Below are 23192 nucleotides of genomic sequence, written 5' to 3'. Positions count from 1 at the left end.
ATTGGTACTTTTATTTCCTCCCTATTTTAATGTTTGGTTTTTTTCTATGTTTTCAAGTGTACCAATAACATCTACACATGAGCCTAACATCTTAAATCGATCAAAGACTTTCCTAGCTTATATAACAACATCCCTAGGATAAAATCTCTCTTTTCATCATCCTCAACTTCATGAAGTTTAAGAAACATTTGGTGCATTATGGGGTTAAGGCTAACAAATCTAGCCTCTAACATTTGAACTAAATGAGCTGCAGCAGTTTCATAATTAGGAGCATGCAAGTTCTACCAGGGATTTATCCTCAATATTTTTATGCTTACTAACATTATTAAAAAATTCTTCGATGTTATCTCTCCCAATTGTAGAACCACTACCTATTTATAGGTCTTTCAGAACGTACTTAGGAATCAACATAATGAGCTAAAAATAAAGCAACAAAATAACAACTATAAAAGAAACTATTTTTTTTTGTGTTTTTGATACAATGAAGCAAACAAGACAAAGTAAAATAAACTAAGAAAAACTATAACAAAGTAAAGAGATTGGAGATGAGAGACTCCCCTTGCAGAAATCCTCTTTCTCCCCGACAACGGCGCCAAGAAAGTAGCTTGATGAGCACAGATTGCACACCGTTGGAGAACCCCAAGAGGAAGGTATGATGAGCACAGTAGCAAGTTTTCCCTCAGTAAGAAACCAATGTTTAATCGAACAGTAGGAGAAAGGCGTGACTTCTGAAGGTGTTGCTAGCTGACTTGCGGCAGGGCGCATTATCGGCGTCAGCAACAACGTGGAACCTGCACACAACACAACCAAAATACTTTGCCCCAACTTATAGTGAGGTTTTCAATCTCACCGATTTTGCTGAACACAAAGGATTAAATGTATAGTGCGGAAATAGATGTTTATTTGCAGTGGAATTAAAGAGAACAGTGCTTGTAGTAAGTAAACAAAACATGATAATTGTATCAGTGTAAAAGAAAGGAACAGGGTCCACGGTTCACTAGAGGTGTCTCTCCATAAAGATAAATAACATGATGGGTGAACAAATTACAGTTGGGAAATTGATAGAATAAAGATCATACATGACAAGATGATTACTATGAGATTCGTTTAGGCATTACAACATAATACAATGACCGTAATCCAACTACGTCTATGACTAATAATCCACCTTCTGGTTATCGTCTGAACCCTTCCAGTATTAAGTTGCAAGCAACAGATTATCGCATTAAGCAATGTGTGTAAAATAAACAATAGAATTACCATTGGATAAAACATTGTTGTTTTCTCCCTAGTAGGAACAACGCATCTACAATCTTAGAAGTTATTGTCCCTCTTCCAGAAAACTAGAGGCATGAATAAATACTCCCTCTTGGAGTCACAACCATTTACTTGGCCAGAGTATCTACTAGCAACAAAGAGCATACAAGATCACAAATAACATATGACAATTATATAATCGATCTCAACATAGTATTCAATACTCATCGGATCCCAACAAACAAAATATGTAGCATTACATAAAGATGGTCTTGATCATGATAGGCAGCTCACAAGATCTAAACATGAGGCACAAATTGGAGAAGACAACCATCTAGCGACTGCTACGAACCAGTAGTCCAGTGATGAGCTACTCACGCATCACTTCGGAGGCGGGCATGGCGATGTAGAGGCCTCTGGTGATGATCTCCCCCTCTAGCAGGGTGCCGGGAAGAGTTTCAGAACCCTCCCGAGCTAGGGTCTGCGATGGCGGCCGCGACGGAACTTTTTGTGGATGGAGGCTCGAGTGTTTAGGTTTTTCCCGAGATCGTGAATAAATTGGCGGAAGGACAAGGTCGGTGGAGGCCAGGGGGGCCACACCATGCCATGGCGCAGGCAGGCCTGGGCCCGCACCATGGGGTGGTCTGGTCGCCCTGTGGCGCCTCTTCGTCCCTCCTCTGGACTCCGTCTTCGTTACGGTAAAATATTGACTTCGGCTTTTGTTTCGTCCAATTCCGAGAATATTTCCTGTACAACTTTTTCTTCAATACAAAACAATAGAAAACAGAGAACTGACACTGTGGCATCTTGTCAATAGGTTAGTGCCGAAAAATGTATAAAAGTGCAACGAAGTGTAATCAAAACATATATAAATTGGTGTAAAACAAGCATGGAGCATCAAAAATTATAGATAGGTTTGCAACATATCAAGCACTCTCAGCTATTTGAGACAAGTCATGCTACAACAATAACTACTAAGCATATGATTAAAATAACATCTAACATGACATGCTAAATAAGACATCTATCCTATTTTTCAACGTATCAAGCATATGATTAAAAATTATAGATACGTTTGCAACGTATCAAGCACTCTAACATCTAACAAGAAAAAAGTAAAATAAACTAAGAAAAACAATAACAAAGTAAAGAGATTGGAGATGAGAGACTCCCCTTGCAGAAATCCTATTTTTCCCTGGCAATGGCACTAGAAAAAAGCTTGATATTGTGCAAAACACGCAATTGGGAAACCCCAAGAGCAAGGTATGATGAGCACAGTAACATGTTTTTCCTCAGTAAGAAACTAAGGTTTAATCGAGCAATAGGAGAAAGAAATCACTTCTGAAGGTGTTGCTAGCTGACTTTGGCAGGGTGCACTAACGGTCTCAGCAACAAAGTGGAACCTGCACACAACACAACCGAAATACTTTTCCCCATCTTACAGTGAGGTTGTCAATCTCACCGGTTTGGCTGAAAACAACGGATTAGACGTATAATAGGGAAAGACATGTTTGTTTGCAGTGAAATAAAGAGAACAATGTGTGGATGCTAGAAAACAGTTTTTGCCGTGGTAGTTGGCAATAAAAAGAACAGGTATTTGCAGTGTAAAAGAAAGGACCGGGGTCCACAGTTCACTAGAGGTGTCTCTCCATAAAGATAAATAACATGTCGGGTGAACAAATTACAGCTGGGCATTTGACAGAATAAGGACCATACATGACAAGATGATTACTATGAGATTCATTTGGGCATTACAACAAGATTCATAGACCGTAATCCAACTGCGTATATGACTAATAATCCACCTTCAGGTTAGCATCTGCACCCCTTTCAGTATTAAGTTGCAAGCATCAAATTATTGCATTAAGTAAAGTGTGTATAGTAAACAATAGAATTGTCCTTGGATAAAACATTATTGTTTTCTCCCTAGTAGAAACAACACATCTACAACCTTAGAAGTTATTGTCACTCTCCCAGATTACTAGAGGCATGAACCCACTATCGAGCATAAATACTCCCTCTTGGAGTCACAAGCACATACTTGGCTAGAACATCTACTAACATCGGAGAGCATGCAAGATCACAAATAACATATGCCAAGAATATAATCAATCCTAACCATAGTATTCAATATTCATCGGATCTCAACAAACACAACATGTAGCATTACATAAAGATGATTTTGATCATGATAGGCAGCTCACAAGATCTAAACATGAAGCATAGATTGGAGAAGACAACCATCTAGCTACTGCTATGGACCCGTAGTCCAGAGATGAACTACTCACGCATCACTTTGGAGGTGGGCATGACGATGTAGAGGCCTGCGGTGAAGATCTCCCTCTCCGGCAGGGTGCCGAGAAGAGGTTCAGAACCCTCTCGAGCTAGGGTCGACGATGGCGGCGACGACAGAACTTTTCGTGGATGGAAGCTCGGGTATTTAGGTTTTTTCCGATCAGATGAATTTATAGGCGAAAGGGCGAGGTCGATGGACGCCCGAGGGGCCCACACCACCCGTAAGCGTGGCCAGGGGGTGGCCCGCGCCTAGGCATGGTGTGGCTGCCTCTTGGCACTTTTCCGTCTCCCCTCTGGACTCCGTCTTCGTTACAGTAAAATAGGAACGTCGGCTTTCGTTTCGTCCAATTCCGAGAATATTTCTTGTATAACTTTTCTGAAATACAAAAACAGCAGCAAATAGGAACTGACACTATGTCATCTTGTTAATAGGTTAGTTCCAGAAAATGCATAAAAATGCTACGAAGTGTAAACAAAACATATAAAAATTTGTGTAAAACAAGCATGGAGCATCAAAAAATTATAGATACATTTGCAACGTATCACGTGGCATCGTCATCGTCTACTACTCCGACGAGGAGGAGGAGTGAAGCTCCGCCGCCGGTCGCCGCCCCCAAGTCCCGGTGATGGTAATCTAAATCCGAAGCTAGCTAACATAGTTTTTAGGAACCTTTAGTTCCCCTTTTACAAAATCTTGTAAAACTTGGATGAACTAGTTTGAAAATCTAGCGGTAAAATCAACGAAATCGTATTTACGATTTTTGGATGAAGTATCTGTTCGAAAGCTTTTGTTCTTCGTGCGGAAAATAGCGTGATGCAGTTAGCCACATCCACGCCATGCGGTTCACGGATGAGGTATCTCCAAACTTCAAATCTCCACTTATTCCCAATACATGTTTGGTGCTAGAGTATGAGCGAGTTTAATTTCCACTTATCCCCATTTTTCCTCAAATTTTAGTGTAATTTTGTCAATCCCCAATACTCTACTTCTACCTAGTGGATTGGGGATGGGGTTTTGTGGGGATTGAGTGACAGCAGAGATTCACCCAATACTATTATCCCACTAATCTCCACTAAAATACTAGTACCAAACAAGATCTTATTGTAAATACATGTTTGGTGCTAAAGTATGAGCGAGTTTAATTCTCACTTATCCCCATTTTTTCCCAAATTTTAGTGTAATTTTTTGAAATCTCAATACTCTACCCCTACCCGGTGGATTGGAGATGAGGTTTTGTGAGGATTGGGTGACAACAGAAATTCATCCAATATTTTAGAGTATTATCTCCACTAATCTCCACTAGCGGAACGGCCCCTAAGTTGGATCAGCCTAGCAAAGACGCCCGTAGGGCGAAGCCGCCGTAGCATTGGTGTTCGTCCGAGCCGCCGCCGTGCGCGCGGCCTTGGCCTTGGAGCATCAGGAGTGATCGAATGTGCCATCGTTCATTTTTTGTTATCCATGGACCATGGAAACATGAAATCTGCTTATTATTATTCTCGGTGGATGCCAATTACATACAGGAAGGGAACTCTGGATGTGCCTGGTTACTAGTGAGTAGAGCCGAACCAGCTCGCCTAGCCTAGAGGTGAAGCAGCATCAATCGAGGAGGTGTTCGTCCTCGCCGCCGCCGTGCGCGCGGCCTTGGGGCAGCGGTTGTGGCCGTACCACACATTGTCCGTCAGCGGCTCGCCGAAGCGAAACGTGGCGGGCCTCTCCCCGGCTCCAGGCCCCGCCGGCTCGGCGACCTGGACCCACTCGGGCGCCCAGCCGTCGCGGCCGGCGCGGCGGAGGTAGAGGTAGCAGACGCCGTACCCGCAGGCGCCGTTGACGTGGAAGGTGTCGGCGCCGCAGCGCTCGAAGGCCCTCCCGCCGCCCGGCAGCCGCGCGCCGTACGCCTCGTTGCGGTACATGTCACCGAACGCCACGCTCACCGCGTCCGACGTCCGCGCCGGCGACGCGCAGCTCGTCTTCACCTTCACCGTGTACTTGCACGTCCGCGCCGCCGCCGCCGCAGCCTCCTGCACGCAGAACCCAAAACAGCGCGCGTCAGAGGGCAGTCGTTTGTTGCCAGACTCTGGAATGTCACCGCGAGATGTGAGCGTGCAAGAAAACTCACGGTGCGGTTGCCTGGAGCCTGCGCGAGGGAGGACCCCGCGAAGACGGCGACGAGCAGCAGCGCTAGCAGCGCCATGCGAGACGCGGCCGCTCCGGCGCCGGGATTCGCCATTGCCGGCGATGGCAGGAAGAGGATGGAACCGCGAGAAGTAGATGGACTACGCAGTGCGACGAGGATGGTAAATAGTTGCCGCGGCAGGATGGCGTGTCGGGACTGGGGATATGGACAAGATGCGCGCTGGCACAATGGCTGCGGCCGAGCGGGCTAGCGTCGCATCGCGTCGTCACGCCAATTCAGTCACTGACGGACACGAGGATTGCGTGTGTCGTCTTGCTCGGAGCTGATGTGGTGCGCAGGTCGACGGACAGAAGCGTCCAGCGCCGGGCACACGCGCCGCAGAGAGCCTCTGGTAGTGTGGAAATAATGGAGAGACAACAAGCTGGCATGGTTCTGGAAGAAGAAGTTGCGGAAAATCATCAGAGCTGAGAACGATGTTGCCATGATGCGCTTCAGTAAAAAAAAAACGACATTGGAGAAAGAAAGAGTGAAAAAATCAGTTTAAAAATAGGGGCATTCCGAGAATTGAACTCGGGACCTCTCGCACCCTAAGCGAGAATCATACCACTAGACCAAATGCCCTTTGTTGTAATAATAAAATTCTAATAGTTGTTATCCAAGAAAAACTAACATGTAATGTTTATCCTGTTGCGTGCCTGCAGTACAAATGCAATTACATGGCGACGGGACTTCTTTTTTTTTTTTTGAGAATTCGGCAGGTGAGCTGCACGATGTATTGATAGAGGAAGATTTGGCTCAGTTAATAAGGGAAACCGGGCCGAAAAACCATACAGAGCGGCCGAGTTTATAAGGGAAACCGCCGAAAACCGCACAAACACCGGAGCCTCATCGCCCACACGATACCGGACCACCGACGACCAAACACACACCACCAAACCCGGAGCCGCTGCTCCGGCGTCCCCTGCTCGGAGGCGAGCCGAGCCGCAACGCCGCACGACATGGACGTCTTGTAGCCCAAACTACCAAGGCGACCACACACGGACCACGAACGCCGCGCCAAAAGATCCGGGCCGCCGCCCCGACATGCCGCCCACACCGACCGCCCCGTCGTGTAGGCCGGGCCGACGAGCTCGCTACCCACGTAGCACCAACACGCCACCCAAGCCTTGCAAGACCATGACAACACCCCATGGAGTCATCGCCGCAAGACCATCCGAGGCCGCCGCCTCGGCGCACGTCAACCGTCCGGGGCCGCCGCCCCGGCATCCACCATCCTCGACGACAAGGCAACCATGCACACTGCCACGCATCTACCACACCACGAGGAGCTGTTGACTGCCAAAACCCACCGGCGGGCAGCGGCCTTGTCAACACTGTAGAGCCGGGGGGAGCCTAGAGCTGCGGCTGGCTGAGACCCCTCCGAGCGACGGCCCGCAATGCTCTTCTGGTCACACGCGGCGCTGCGAAGTGCAAGGGCGTGCCACCCGACCTATACCCGGTCGGGAAGGTGATGAGGATGCCTCGCTTAGTTTCCTCGCAGGGCATACATGTAAACGTTAAATACGAGCCTCGATCGGCTCTCAGGTTATCCCGTGAATCGGCTCAAAGAGCCGATCCACCCATGATCCGTGCGGGGTGCACGAATACTTGGTGGTCCTGCTTGATCAAGATGAAGCTAATGAGATCTACGACGATTTAGGGTTTTCACCGCATAACCGGATCATCCTACTCCAGGTTGGGCCTTGCGGCCACGCACGGTGCTCGTAAGCCGATCCTAAACAAGGCCGTAAAACCAACATGAAGTTGATCCTAGGAACATCCCGTTTAGGACTTGCGAACGCCACCCTACGTGCCACCGGATCCTCCCCCCATTGTAAGGCCAAACTATTGCAGATATTAAACTAATCCTTGTAGAACAAGGAGCAATCGTAACGGACCAGCATCTACTAAATAATGATCAAGCGGGTGCCGCCCCCACACCCGAGACAGGCGTGAGGGCGGCTAGATATGCAAGGGTTGCACTACGTAAGCATGCTTAAACGAAGAACAATGCTAACCCTAACACATCTAATGATAACTACGTTGCTCGCCATCAAAAGCGCTTCAAGTACGAGCAACGCATGAACAACGTGGCTTGTGCTGCCTAGATCGCAAGATGCGATCTAGGCAGCATGTCGCTACCCGATAGAAACCCTCGAGACGAAGGAGTTGGCGATGCGCCGAGATTGGTTTGTTTTTGGGGTTGAACGTGAGTTGTTGTTTATTCCATAAACCCTAGGTACATATTTATAGTCCAGGGGACTTTCTAATGTGGGCATGCGCTAAACCGTGCACGACTAAGATTCTATCTCTAAACTAAAATAGATCTAATATGTTACAGATACACGGGCAATTAAGCCCAACAGGCCGATTCATATAATTCTCCACGTATATTTCCTTAAGCCCATCTTGACTGCGGCCCACCTCTAACTCGGTCAAATCTTGGTGATAACACATGCCCCCCTGGTTTTGGAATTGGTAATTCCAAAATCACTCTGCTTTCCTTCGTCGGGTCATGTCGTGGCGTAACCGTCGCAAGTATCCCTCATGATGATGCCTTGCCTTCTCAACTTCTCCGCGTGACCTGGCAGTTTTTTTTTTCTTTTAGGCACCACTTCCTTGGAAACTGCTGTGGCATTGAATTTCCACTATATCCTCCTTTGATTTAACCGCTCTGAACAGTTCTCCTTTGTATCTCCTCCGCATTAGCACTCCAAAAACCCTCCCAGCCACCATGTCTTCCTCCTCCTCTCGCTCCATCGGATCTTGCTAGCCAATCCTCCACGTCCCGTGAGCCGACGCCGGAGTACGACGCGGCGGCGGTCCACGCAGCCAACACCCGCCGCGCCATTGCGGCGGGGAAGAATCAGACCACGACTTCTCCGTCTGGTCCGAGGACGACCAGTCCTTGACGGACGGGGAGAGCGACCTCCGCTTCCTCGCCGTTGGGGAAACGGAAGAGGGGAGCGACGACGACGGCTTCTCCTGCGACTTCACCTCTCCCGGGGAGGAGGAGGAGCAGGAAGAGGAGGAGGAGGACGACGACGAGGGCTCCTCCGACGAGCCGCCGGCCAAGCGGTTCTGCCCTTGGCCGGGCAATCTTAGCGACTTCGACAGCCGACGAGGACGACGCCGACGAAGAAGATGAAGACAACGAGGGCCCGGTCGGCGGCCATTGGAGCGACGACGAGCCCGCCGGGAGCAGCGCCGATAGTGGCGACGACAGCCGACGACGAGGGCAGTGATGGCCCATAGATAGGACCTCTAGAATAGGGCCGTAGTAGTAGATGGGGCAATGGATCCCCTAGTATTCCCCTTTTGAGAGCAATTAGCTCCTTATGTAAGAAATCTCCTCTTAATCAATGAAGAACTTTTCCCCAATCTTGATTTTGCCGATTCCTTTTAATTGAGCCGATTCTCTCTTCTACCGACCTTGCCGATTCGTCCCCTTTGCCAATGCGTAATGAGCCGATAACAACGCATCGGTCCTTCAACGAGCAATCTACCAGGCCTCGTTGCCCCCGAGTCTCAGCTAATGCAAAAACAGAGACGAGGATACGCGCATGAACTGTGTAGACCTGGGCCTGATCGTGTGTGGGGAAGTTCCTTATGCAGCGTCAGCCGATTTGAACACAAATCGGCTTCTCTGAGCGGAAAGCCTTCAAGGTGAGCTGCCCCCCGAGCTCTTACTCGAGGCGAGAATGTGCCACAGCCGATCCTCTTTCTTCCTCTGACAGCCGATAATTTTTCGTTTCAGCCGCACTAGCCCCACAGATTGGAAGTCCCGGATTTGGTGAAGGCTTAATAATCCTCGCACAACTAGAGTCGATGGCTACGCATCGGCTGTTTCTTGATTCCGAAGTCGATGTCCGCCGCATCGGCCGTGCTCGAAAATTTTCGAATTTTCATTTTTATTACGGCCGACCCGTGCATCGGCCCCCATATTCCAATACCCATCAACAAAAGATGAGATGCTTCGTTGCATATCCTCGTATTTTCATATACTCGGGTGCCCCCCGAGCCGATTCTCGTCAAGAAAATTGATGGTATCGGCTCGTTGGATAACATGTTGAACCCAGGCAGAAAGGTTAGGTGAGGATAATTTTGGCCGATTGCTGGAATCGGCCTCCACGTCGCTTGCTCGTTGAAGGTTTTGTAAGTTCCCTTCGTAAATTTTTTGGGGCCAATCACAAGGATCAGCCTCTCCTGGTTTGCTCATTGGTTTGATCTTGCTACCTGGTCAGGCTGGATGAAACCAACCCAACCTCTGACTTGATGCGCTTGCTGTCGTCCACCTTGAGTGCTCCGTAGAGTCGCGGAGGGCTAAGCTCGTCGGCAAGACGAGTACCATGTTTGTGCCGCCCGAGGTCTCATCATCGGCTTTCCTCCGTTTAGGGCGCCACTCCATTTTCCGTGGACGACCCTCTTCGTCCAGTGGTTCGCTGAACCTTTGCAGCCGGATCAGGCCGTGCCTTCCTTAGCGTATGCGGTACAACCTTCGGCTTCCTCCAGGCCGCGCAATCGCCGAACCCCGCGCTTTGGGAACGGCTGAGTCCGTCAGGGCACCACCTTGGCCGGTGGTACCTGTCTTCTTCCACTTCTCCCTCGTCTTCCGAATCTTCAAGATCTGCCCAACGAGGTGACTCGGCCGCGTTCGCTTTGTGGCGGGAGAGGCCCTAGGCGCTCGAACACGTACACGTTGGCTGCCTCCTTCTTTTCCGATTGCATTCGGGCAATTGCCGATTGTGGGCAATCGGCTCATTCCCGAATCCCAGCAAGTGTCCGAAGAAGGGGCAGTCCCAATGCCCGGCGTCGTCGTCTTGCTCCCTTGATGCTTCCGTGGCATAGCGCTCGTGCTCCTCCTCATCGCGATTCTCGCCGACGATGTCTTCTCGGCTTCTCTAGCCAAACGATCTTCTCTATCATCGTAATTGGGTCGCCGGCGTTGGTCATACCGACTAACATATTTGTTGAGGAGGTGATCGGAGAGGGGTCGCCGATATCTTATATTCTTCACCTCTCCCTCTCGTGACATAGCGCTTGCCATCATGACGGAGCCGATCGCGTGGAGCGGCCTCCTTCGTATCCTTGCTATGAGAGCAGCTGCCCTCATCTCCATCTTTGCCGCAGTGGTTTCCAAGTCCTACCATGTTGATGCCGAACGAGGGACCCGGCCGGCAACCTTCAGGCAGATGATTCCTACCATGTTAACGGCGGGGAAGGGTTGGGTGTCGACCTTCATGGCGTACTGGTTGAAAATTAGCCGCCCCTTCTCTATCGCCGCTTGGATGTGCCGACGCCACACCCGTAGCCGTTGGTGGCATGGGAAAGCGAGTTGTGGAATTTGCAGTACGGCTTTCCGTTTAGCTCCTTCGCCGTGGGGAACTTGAGACCTTCAGGAATCGTCAACTGTTTCTCCTTGAGCAGGAGGTCGAAGATTTGTTCAGTCTTGGTCACGTCAAAATCAAATCCCCTGGGCGGCCCTGGTGGCTTTACCCATTTGCGAGCCACAGGGGTTCCCCCCGAGTCCACTCAGCCATCGCTATCTCTTGGCCTCCCGCAGCACTTCATCCTCTTCCGTATCGACCATAACTACCGCACGCTTGAACTTGTCTTGGTACAGGTCGGGGTGGCGCTGTTCATATGCCGATAGTTTCTGAACCATGTGCGCCGCCGAGGGATAATCTCGCTTGGGAGGCCATGTCCTTGAGCTGTGTTGCAAGGCCTCGCTACCGCCAACTCGACCGCTTCCTTTTCAGCTTATACGAACCGAATAACATCGGTTCCTAAGATTCCCGAAGCGCTGGATGTATTCTCGTCACCGTTTCCCGCGCTTCGACGTAGTTGTGCTAGATCGGCAATGCCGCACTCGGAAGCTTCGAATGGTATTGCATATGGAACTGTTCTTCCAATTGCTTCCAAGACCGGATGGAGTTCGCCGGTAGAGAGGTGTACCATCCAAAAGCCGATCCCGTGAGGGACCGTGAAAAGAGCCTCACGCGTAGCTGATCCGACACCGAAGCCGGTCCTAGTTGAGCCAAATATCGGCCGATGTGCTCGATGGAGCTGGAGCCATCTCGATCCACCGAATTTGGAGAAGTCGTGGAGCCGATATTTAGGTGGCAGCGGGATCATCTCGTAATCGTCGTGGTACGGCTTGGAATAGCCGATCGCCTCTTCTTTTCGGCATCATGCCGAACTGGTCTCTCGCATGGTACCGATCCGATCCGCCGTGCTGGCCGTAGGAGTTGCGCTCCGAAGATTCGCCGGGGTGGCGTACTTGGCCTGCCACGTTTGCTTTTCCAGCTCCGAGCCAGCCTGCAGAGCCGGGCTCGGGAGTTTCGTCGGTGTGGCGTATTTAGTTAGCCACGTCTCGCTCCGTCGCCGACGTTCCTCCAGTCTTCGCCGGAGTCCCTGATGTTGTGGCCTGGTTTGTGAGTGCCCAGTCACCACAATCCGGCACATACATGCACGCGTATCCATGCGGGATCTCCTTAGGCGCCTCCATTAAGAACTGGTAGTCACTGGGGTCGCCACCAATTCTGTAGACGAGGAATGCCGGTGTAGTCGGCACTTCAGCAGGTGCTGCCAACGCAAATGGCAGCGGTGGACGGGACTGGAATGGCAACTCTCCTTGATGAGTCCCGAGAGCTGGCCCTGACGGCGAGTACTGGTGGCCCCTGATCTCCTCGGATCACGCGCAGAGCGACACGCTCCAAAGCACGTTGACCAAGTTCTCGCAGTGGCGGTGTAGCGAGTGAGCCACCGTGTAGTTGATCTCCTCGCCGCAGACCCCGGTGCGTTCCTCCGACGGGGCAGAGAGGTCTATCCCATCGAGTGCACCTTCCGGTGAGAACCCCTTCCATCCGATGCCACCGGAACGGGTTCTCCGAAAAGAGCCGATGAGGTCGGCTTCGAGGGTAGCCTTGATCTCGTTGTATTGCTTCTTGAGGTCGTCGGCAGATCCTCGTAGGTGATCGGCGTGCCGTCCGCCATCTCGATGTAGATGGCGATGTGGTTGATGTAGACGATTGTCCCACCGGCGTGCCGGAATGTGTTGACCGCCAAAACCCACCGGCGGGCAGCGGCCTTGTCAACACCGTAGAGCCGGGGGAGCCTAGAGCCGCGGCTGGCCGAGACCCCTCCGAGCGACGGCCCGCAATGCTCTTCTCGGTCACACGCGGCGTTGCGGCGTGCAAGGGCGTGCCACCCGACCTATACCCGGTCGGAAGGTGATGAGGATGCCTCGCTTAGTTTCTCGCAGGGCATACATGTAAACGTTAAATACGAGCCTCGATCGGCTCTCGAGTTATCCTGTGAATCGGCTCAAAGAGCCGATCCACCCATGATCCGTGCGGGGTGCACGAATACTTGGTGGTCCTGCTTGATCAAGATGAAGCTAATGAGATCTACGACGATTTAGGGTTTTCACCGCATAACCGGATCATCCTACTCCAGGTTGGGCCTTGCGGCCACGCACGGTGCTCGTAAGCCGATCCTAAACAAGGCCGAAAACCAACATGAAGTTGATCCTAGGAACATCCCGTTTAGGACTTGCGAACGCCACCCTACGTGCCACCGGATCCTCCCCCCATTGTAAGGCCAAACTATTGCGGATATTAAACTAATCCTTGTAGAACAAGGAGCAATCGTAACGGATCAGATCTACTAAATAATGATCAAGCGGGTGCCGCCCCCACACCCGAGATAGGCGTGAGGGCGGCTAGATATGCAAGGGTTGCACTACGTAAGCATGCTTAAACGAAGAACAATGCTAACCCTAACACATCTAATGATAACTACGTTGCTCGCCATCAAAAGCGCTTCAAGACGAGCAACGCATGAACAACGTAGCTTAGTGCCGCCTAGATCGCAAGATGCGATCTAGGCAGCATGTCGCTTACCCGATAGAAACCCTCGAGACGAAGGAGTTGGCGATGCGCCGAGATTGGTTTGTTTTTGGGGTTGAACGTGAGTTGTTGTTTATTCCATAAACCCTAGGTACATATTTATAGTCCAGGGGACTTTCTAATGTGGGCATGCACTAAACCGTGCACGACTAAGATTCTATCTCTAAACTAAAATAGATCTAATATGTTACAGATACACGGGCAATTAAGCCCAACAGGCCGATTCATATAATTCTCCACGTATATTTCCTTAAGCCCATCTTGACTGCGGCCCACCTCTAACTCGGTCAAATCTTGGTGATAACAGGAGCACAGACTCCAAAAGCGGCGCCTTCAAGAAGGTAACGGCACAGTGTGTCGCCGCCGCCCGCTCCGAGGAGCAGAGGTTTTCACCCGGAGAACGCAACAACTCGCGACAGCAGGAGACCAAACTCCCCGATGAAGCCCTCAACAGGGAAAGATGGTACCCAGAGGCACCGCCGACATCGGCACCAATTGGTGCGAGGCTTTCACCCGGAGTGTCGATGCTGTTGGCATGCGCAACGCAGGCCCTAGCGCGAGGCGTAGCCAGCCGAGCAAGGGATCTTGTCGCCGTCCACCAAACACGCACCAAACGCCCGAGAAGCGCAACCCGGCAGCATCGCCGCAGAGGCAGCAGATCCGGCCGCCGAGCGCTGAGCCGCCGGGAGCCCAGGCCACCAACCGTCGTCGCCTTGGACGCAGGCCCGCCGAAGCCCGGATCGGGCCCGACCGCGGCAGTACCCCGGCCGCAGGTCCCTCCCCGCCCGTATCGCGCCATGGTCGGGCCGACGGCCGGCGAGCAGGAGGCCGCAGCGAGGCCGGCGAGGGGCGCAGGAGGGGCGGGCGGCGGCGACGCCTCCGGGGCCCGGCGACGACGTCTTCCCTCCGAGACGAGCGCGCGAGATCCCGAGAGGCATAGGGCCTCGCCGCCCCCTTCATCGGCGGCGGACGGCTTAGCCGCCGGCGGCCTCGGGAGACGACGAGGGAGCGGGGCGGGGGGCTAGGTGGCGGCGGCGGGGAGCTAGGGTTGGGCTCCCCTGTCGCCTGGAGGAGGCGACCGAGGGGAGCGGGTAGAGTAGCCAATACTCAACATCTGCTTCTTTTTTTTTTCTTCTTTTTTTTTTTTGACAATACATGTTTATCCTGTTGTAACTTTTTTTTTTTTGGCGACGGGACTTCTTCCTTTCTTAGGCTCCGTTGTTGCGACACAATAGACTGAAATTTCTCAAGTCGACGTGAGGATCATTAGGGCATGCCCAATGCACTGCCCTAGAGGTGCTGCCTCACACCTTTAGTTAGGTTCAGGTGGTCCAAAGTAGATTCGGATGAGGAGACAGCCTCTCTTGAGGAAGTGGGATCTTAAACCTAAAAGCATGCTTTTTGGAGAGAGAAAGAGATACATAGTGTCATATTTGTGGGGTCATTCCATTTTTTTTACTAAAGTTGTAGCTTCCATTGGAGAGATAAAATTCAACATGTTGCTTCTGATAACTTTTTTACATGGAGCAACTAGTTGTGTATGCCACCATTGTTCATGCCCTTAGATGTGGCTTGGAGATCCTCTCTCAGGCGACCGAGGATTCTTTAAGTCTGACTTGTGGACCATCAGATTTCAAATGAATATCCCAACTCGTAGCATACTTTTGTTAAGTATGGAAAGAAGAATAAATTGTGCACGGTACATTTTCGTTTCTTCTTTCTGCTACTAGGAAAGACTTCTCTGATGCGAAAAAATGACCATCCGTCTATTAGTAATCATCAATAGCAGTAAATACAATCAAAGGTAATAAAATTACAAATTGATCTTTGAATCATCTAGCGATGAGTACGAGCATTGGAACGGGCCGTGCTTGATTTCTTTTAATAAATATGTAAATATCTGATCGATAAAAGTGCAAAACCAGCTGCAATTTTCACTTTTTTTTTCCTTTTTTGGGATTGCTATTTATAGGCTGCAATTTTTCACCACACCATCAAGAAAAGTGGCTTCATCGATAAGAGTGCAGACAGGAGATGTATTGTCATTTATTTTGGCCTGGTTATTTATAGCATTGGAGTACTACGATTTTCACCACACAATACATGTATCCTTTTTTTGGGTGGGGGGTGATGTGCAACTACTCATGGAGAAACCCATCTTTGTCTGGTTATTTATATAGATTGCTATTTTCAGCACCATAATTGCACTTCTTTTTTGTATAAATGTGCAACTACCTCATTGAAAAATGTCCAACTAAGGGTTCTATATGTAGTTCTCCATGTATCGGTCTATTTTTTGTCTGGTTATTTGTAGGTTGCACTCTTTGCTACACCATAGTGTACATCTGCTAGTGTGCAATATTCCTATTGAGAAAATTGCAACTAGATAATGTGTGTATCTTTTATTTTCTTGTCTGCTATTTTTATATAGGTTGCATTTTTCACCACACGATAGGTGCAGCTTTTTAGAAATACGCAACTACCCCACCAAGAAATAAGCATCCCAAAGGTTCTGTACATATTTGTCATTTTTCTTGTCTGGTTATTTATATGTTCCACTTTTTGTTAACCATAGTTTTAATTGTTTTTTTTTGAAATGTGCAACAACCACATCAAGAAAATTGCAACTAGGGTTCATACTTTTCAATTTTTTGTCTAGTTATTTATATAGGTTGCACTTATTTAAGAACACGCAACTACCACAACTGAAAATGTGCCTCCAATATACTTTTTTCCAACATATTGAAATCACCAGTGAGTTTACATGAGCATTGTGCTATATTAGGACTGAGTTTTTGGTAGAACTAGGCTTTGAATATCATGAACACCAGTAGATAGCTTATCTAGAGATTTTTCTTGTTCAATCCTTGTGTCTCATGCCTAAATTGCACCATTTTTCATTTGTGCAACTTGAACTTCGGTAATGTACAAGGGTTTCCGGTAGGGAGCCGAAGCATGGGTTTGATTTTTTTACTACCTCCATTCCAATAAATAAGGCGTAAAAATATTTCAAAATTCAATCCTTACTAAGTAACCACAAAGAATAAAATATCATCATCTACAATATAAGATAAATACATTATGAATCACATTGTAGTATATATTCCTACTATAAACGACCTTTCGGTTTATCGGGTATATTATGTTCATGATTTATACTTTATTGCAAAAATGTGACCGTTGAGTAATTAATTATATTTGTACAAGTTTGTTTTTCTATGCATGTACTTTTAGCTCACTCTTAGTAATTATCGTTTTGTACTATGGTCTGCAGCAACACGTTGGTCATTATCTAGTGAGCAATGCTACACGTACGCCCGAATTGTACGATCATTTACGTACGACCAGACTCAAATTAGGCTCAGTCAGGATAAGGGACCCATCATTGGAAATGACCTGTGAGTCTAGTCGTACTAAAATCGCACACAAAAAGTCGTATGTGAGGCAATTCCGTTATCTAGTTGTCCATAGTTAGGGTTGTGATATCCAGCCGGCCACACCCAAAGATTTGCTGTGGAAATATATACAATTGTTAGTGAAAGGAATAGGTTGTTAAATACTAGCATGTGAAAAAAAGATCACCATAGTCCATAATGCACAATAGTGCCAACTGCAACAAGTCTCAATATCTTGTCAACCTAAAAGCACTTTAGGTCAATTTGTTTCAGCTCAAGAGCATTGCATGTTTCTTAATGTACATAAGTAAAGAAAAATCAGAATTACTATTTACAAGAATGTTGGACACATAGAGCTTATGCGGTCTTCCACGGCAGTATGACCCAAGCAACTCTGATGTTCACCCGTAGAGGGTTAGATGATGTAACTCAAATTTCTTCCCATTTAAGATACGAAATGAGAACATATGCACGGATCATCTCTCATTAAAGACTCGGTCAATTGCACAGACCATTTAAGTGACGATCAATTTTTGTTCCTACCGATTTGGAGCAGTGAAAAGGCAGACTTCTAGATTTGCATGTTTCCAAACATATAGAAAATGGAGTGTCCAATGCTTAGGAGATTAAGATGTTAGATCCAAGTCCCGAAGTTTATCCCACCCATAGCAATCAAATAGTTGCACATTCTAGAAACAATGTGCAAATTTGCTAAGTTAGGTTTGTATTGAAATCCTCTAGAACAAAGGTTTATATCGAAATGTAGATTTGGCCTGTCAAAAGAAAATGTAGATTCCAAATAATGCTCAGCATTTTTCAAAAACTGAAGTTGCACACTATTATTTTGGGATTATTTGGTGCAACATCAAGTTTGAGGCTGTGCAACACGATCGAGCGATAATCACGTGCATGACTTAAAACAGCAGCCCGCGCGCTCGGCAAGAACAAAGCATGACGGATTGACGGTACGGTAGTATATCTCGGCCTCCATGCACGGCGTGCGGTATCGATATGGGCATTCGCCATATTCGCAGATCGATTGACATGTGCATCGTGGCTTAGCACGGGACATGCAGAGACATGCAGTGCATGACATGTCCGAGTTGCTTCCGCTGCTCCGACGTACGCGGCGGCGCGGCGCGCGTCCTCCGTCCATGTCCGTCCGTCGGTCCGCTGGTCTTCCTCTCCGATCGACTTCCTATTTCTGACCGGCTCCACATCTCCCTCCTTGATTTCCTCCTTGCCACCACCACCGCAAGACTACCGCCCCTCCAGTGCCCATACATCATTCTCGTCCAGCTCCTCTCTTAACCCATCCAACGTCTCTTCTCGGAGCTAGCGCGGCGGCGGAGGAAGAGGTAACCAATGGCGAAGATCCTGCTGCATGGGACGCTGCACGTCACCGTGTTCGAGGCCCAGGAGCTCTCAAACACCAGCAGGCCCAGCAGCCAAGCGCCGCAGTTCCTCCGAAAGGTATGTCCGTCTTTCCTCCGACCGGCTCTGCGTGTCGTTCGATCGGAAACACCATTGTTGCCTCAGATTAACCGGTGTGATCGCCCTATATATATGCCGTAATTCAGTTTTTCTAGGTTGTGGCTTATAATCATGCGTTTATTCATTTTGTTTTCTTATCCACCTTGCCACCGTGATTTGTCCGTTTTGCTAATTCCGAGCAGAAGAACAAACTAATTCTCAGTCTACACCGAAAATCGTCGTCTATCCGATGTTGAGATCCATGCAAGATTTATATTCTTTTGAACTAAAATAATTCACACATTTTTTGTAACACTCGATAAACAAACTATCATATCACTGTAAACAATTTATAGATACATAGAATTTTATAAAATCCAAGGGAATTAGTCAACACTATATTTTTCAACGCCAGTTGACCGAGACATAGTTGCACTCTAAATATATGTCGGCATCTAGGCTCGTAATCTCATGGCGCCTTTGGTTTAAGCTCAATTGTATTTCACCCAAAAAAGTTGCCAAACAACCTTTTGCTAAGGTTTTGGTTGCACCTGTTTTTTTTTACTAAGGCTTTGTCCGACTCGACGAGTGAAGGAGGAAAAACGACAAAATAACCTAGTGGCTAGGAAGCTACGGATCGAGGGCAACACGAGCGATGACAATTGTGGAGGGGGAGGGGTAGACCATTTGTTGAATGGGTTGGAGTAAGGGTGAACCCCGAGGAAGAAAATAAAAATAATGAGGGGGTGAGGGGTGCAATTTGGTTGTTTGAGTAATTGACTGCATATTAGAAAAAAAGATATTGTCATAAGTTTGTCTTAGAGAGTAATTGATTGATTGTTGTCAACTAGGACGATGGGTGTTACCCGCAAAAAAGAAACTAGGACGATGGATGGCAGTAGGAGAAGGGAAAAGGAAGGAGGACGAAAGACGGAGAAGGGAGAGAACGATGAAATGCTTGATCTTGTTACTACCAGTAGAGGTGGAGAGAAAAACCGCTGACTAAAAACCGAAACCAGACTGACGTCAAACCTGAAAAGACCGATCAAATTAATGGGTAGCAAATTTCACAAACCAAATTTAGTTTTGTCAATTCAGTTATTTATCTCTACTAACCGAACTGTACGATGTGCATGAATTGTGGTATTTTTGAATAGATTAAACTGATGTAGCGCGGTTATGCTTTTTTGGATTGTTGAACGTTTATTCCTTCCGTTTGAGATAATATATACATTAAAAAATATCCAAAATACAACTGAAAATCATCACAATGGACTCCTTTAATTGGAGTACTGATTATTTTGATGATTCTGCATGATGGTGTGCATTGTTCGAGCTCATCGTGATATCGTACTGAGAGCTCAACTAATTTCAAGAAAAATGTGAACACCAGCTGGTGGAGGGGATCGAGGACACGGTGGGCGTAGGCAAAGGCGCGAGCAAGCTCTATGCCACGGTGGGCCTTGGCAAGGCCCGGATCGGCCGCACCCGCACCCTGACCGACGAATCGTCGAGCCCGCGCTGGTTCGAATCCTTCCACATCTACTGCGCGCACCTCGCCTCCGACGTGCTCGTCACAATCAAGGCCAAGAACCCGATCGGCGCCTCCGTCGTGGGCATCGGCTACCTCCCCGTCCGCGACATCTTCGGCGGCGACGAGGTCGAGCGGTGGCTCCCGCTCTGCGACGACAGCCGCAACCCCGTCGAGGGCGGCGGCAAGGTCCACGTCAAGCTCCAGTACTTCGACATCTCCAAGGACCACAGCTGGGGCCGCGGCATCCGCTCCGGGAAGCACCCGGGGGTGCCCTACACCTTCTTCTCGCAGCGGCAGGGTTGCAAGGTCACCCTCTACCAGGACGCGCACGTCCCCGATGGCTTCATCCCCAGGATCCCGCTCGACGACGGCCGGTACTACGAGCCGCACCGCTGCTGGGAGGACATCTTCGCCGCCATTAGCAACGCCAAGCATCTCATCTACATCACGGGATGGTCGGTGTACACGGAGATCACGCTCCTCAGGGACGCGAACCGGCCCAAGCCGCCGGGTGGCGGCGTCACGCTCGGCGAGCTGCTCAAGAAGAAAGCCAGCGAAGGCGTCAGAGTGCTGATGCTGGTCTGGGACGACCGGACCTCGGTCGGGGCGCTCAAGAAGGACGGCTTGATGGGGACGCACGACGAGGACACGTTCAACTTCTTCCAGGGCACCGACGTGCACTGCGTGCTCTGCCCCCGCGACCCCGACGACTCCGGCAGCATCGTGCAGGACCTGCAGATCTCCACCATGTTCACGCACCACCAGAAGATCGTCGTTGTCGACCACGACATGCCCCAGCCCCAGCACGCGTCGAGGCGGCGGCGGATCATGAGCTTCGTGGGCGGTCTGGACCTCTGCGACGGCCGCTACGACACGCCGTTCCACCCCCTGTTCGGCACGCTAGACGGCGCCCACCACGACGACTTCCACCAGCCCAACTTCGCGACGGCGGTCATCGGCAAGGGCGGGCCGAGAGAGCCGTGGCACGACATCCACTGCCGCCTTGAGGGCCCCGTGGCGTGGGACGTGCTCTACAACTTCGAGCAGCGGTGGCGCAAGCAGGGCGGCAAGGACCTGCTCGTCCAGCTCCGGGACCTCGCCGACGACATCATCCCGCCGTCGCCCGTCGTGTACGCGGAGGACAGGGATACGTGGAACGTGCAGCTGTTCCGGTCCATCGACGGCGGCGCAGCCTTCGGGTTCCCGGATACCCCCGAGGACGCGGCCAGGGCAGGGCTCGTCAGCGGAAAGGACCAGATCATCGACCGGAGCATCCAGGACGCGTACATCTGCGCCATCCGCAGGGCCAAGAACTTCATCTACATCGAGAACCAGTACTTCCTGGGGAGCTCCTACTGCTGGAAGCCCGACGGCATCAACCCCGACGACGTCGGCGCGCTGCACCTCCTCCCGAAGGAGCTCTCGATGAAAGTGGTCAGCAAGATCGAGGCCGGCGAGCGGTTCACCATCTACGTCGTGGTGCCCATGTGGCCGGAGGGCATCCCGGCGAGCGGCTCCGTGCAGGCGATCCTCGACTGGCAGAGGAGGACCATGGAGATGATGTACACCGACATCGCGCAGGCGATCCAGGCCAAGGGGATCGACGCGAATCCCAAGGATTACCTCACCTTCTTCTGCCTCGGCAACCGGGAGGCCAAGAAGGCCGGCGAGTACGAGCCGCCGGAGCCGGCCGACCCTGACACCGATTACCTCAAGGCGCAGCAAAACCGCCGGTTCATGATCTACGTCCACACCAAGATGATGATCGGTACGTACAGCACATTGAGGAATCAGAAGTCTTGTAATTTCAGTGTTCTTGACTGTTTCTTTGTTTGGTTTCAGTGGACGACGAGTACATCATCGTGGGGTCGGCGAACATCAACCAGAGGTCCATGGACGGGGCGCGGGACTCGGAGATCGCCATGGGCGCGTACCAGCCGTACCACCTGGCGGCGAGCCGGCCGGCGAGGGGCCAGGTTCATGGGTTCAGGATGGCACTGTGGTACGAGCACATGGGCATGGTCGACGACACGTTCCAGAGGCCGGAGAGCGTCGAGTGCGTGCGCAAGGTGAACGCCATGGCCGACAGGTACTGGGACCTCTACGCCGGCGGCGAGCCCGAGCGCGACCTCCCCGGCCACCTCCTCACGTACCCCGTCGGCGTCACCAGCGACGGCGCCGTGACGCAGCTGCCCGGGGTGGAGTTCTTCCCGGACACCGAGGCTCGGATCCTTGGCGCCAAGTCCGACTACCTCCCGCCCATCCTTACCACATAGAAGCACTAACTCTGCAGTTGTCGTTGGATCACGTTGAACTGATTTCTTTCTTTCTTTTAGTATCTGTTTGGTTTTTCTCTGGACATTTGGTGTTTCATCTGAATATTCTGAATAAGAACAGCACTAGATTATTTTTGGATACTTTTAGAGAATAAAAAATCCACCAATACATATGGTACTATTGTAAATGATGACGTTGGAGTTATGGTTATAGTGACTGTAGGTAAATTCTGTAGGAGTACTTTATGAAGTTAATTTGATTTAATTCATTATCGAATTTTTTTTGATTTCCCCCGCAAAAAAAAAAGAATTTTTTTGATTTAATTCATCCAGGATTGTCTGTTTGCTTGATTACTCTACTCAATGTGCGTTACTTCTTGTCGGATAACCATGGAGAACTACTCCTACCAGCTAGTACTATGTTATTATTATTTTGGTAGATTTCACTATCAAGGCATCATACATATGGACTATAAAAAAAACTACTTTCTATAGACTTCCTGTTGTACCTTTTTCCTTCTCTAAGTTATCTGTGGCGTAAATTAGATTTTATTGGATGGTTGGAGTATGGGCTAATCTGTTTGAAGTTCTTCTCCACCTCACCTTGGACATGAAGTTGTGTGAAGAGAAGCACAGTCCTCTGGTTTTCACTCTGAATCAGAGATAGAAGCTCTCTCCGTCCACATCTTTATTGTGTTGTTGTCAATCTTCTCTTATTTTTATGGTGCATCACTTCTTAGCTCCTTGTCCACAAAGGCAACATCAATTTTATGAAATTATCAACAAGTTATTATGGCCACTGAATGTCACCAATGAACCATCTGTTTCACCCAGTACATGTCCAGAATGTTCCATTCTTTGAAGCAAAATGAAATAAA

The 23192-nt window shown here is 49.6% G+C and overlaps 2 protein-coding genes and 1 non-coding gene across 3 annotated transcripts; 1 reads left to right on the top strand and 2 right to left on the bottom strand.

Annotated features, from left to right (window-relative positions):
* Positions 1–5039: 5039 nt before the first annotated feature.
* LOC124647264 lies at positions 5040–6170 on the bottom strand. Its single transcript, XM_047187231.1, has 3 exons — positions 5979–6170; positions 5670–5882; positions 5040–5571 (listed from the first exon to the last, which is right to left on the bottom strand). The coding sequence occupies exons 1-3, from the start codon at positions 6168–6170 to the stop codon at positions 5128–5130; spliced, it is 849 nt and encodes a 282-aa protein (XP_047043187.1). The 3' UTR covers positions 5040–5127.
* Positions 6171–6236: 66 nt separating this feature from the next.
* On the bottom strand, positions 6237–6308 carry TRNAP-AGG. Its single transcript has one exon. It is a non-coding gene; the product is annotated as a tRNA-Pro (tRNA).
* A 12088-nt stretch (positions 6309–18396) lies between these two features.
* On the top strand, positions 18397–22455 carry LOC124647263 (phospholipase D alpha 1-like). Its single transcript, XM_047187230.1, has 4 exons — positions 18397–18504; positions 19677–19680; positions 19881–21806; positions 21881–22455. The coding sequence occupies exons 1-4, from the start codon at positions 18397–18399 to the stop codon at positions 22312–22314; spliced, it is 2472 nt and encodes an 823-aa protein (XP_047043186.1). The 3' UTR covers positions 22315–22455.
* The last annotated feature ends 737 nt before the right edge of the window (positions 22456–23192 follow it).

The sequence above is a fragment of the Lolium rigidum genome, chromosome 4 (genome assembly GCF_022539505.1).
Source record: "Lolium rigidum isolate FL_2022 chromosome 4, APGP_CSIRO_Lrig_0.1, whole genome shotgun sequence".
Taxonomy (NCBI): Eukaryota; Viridiplantae; Streptophyta; class Magnoliopsida; order Poales; family Poaceae; genus Lolium; species Lolium rigidum.
The sequence above is the reverse complement of the archived record's forward strand: the minus strand, read 5'-3'. Positions and strand labels throughout refer to the sequence as shown.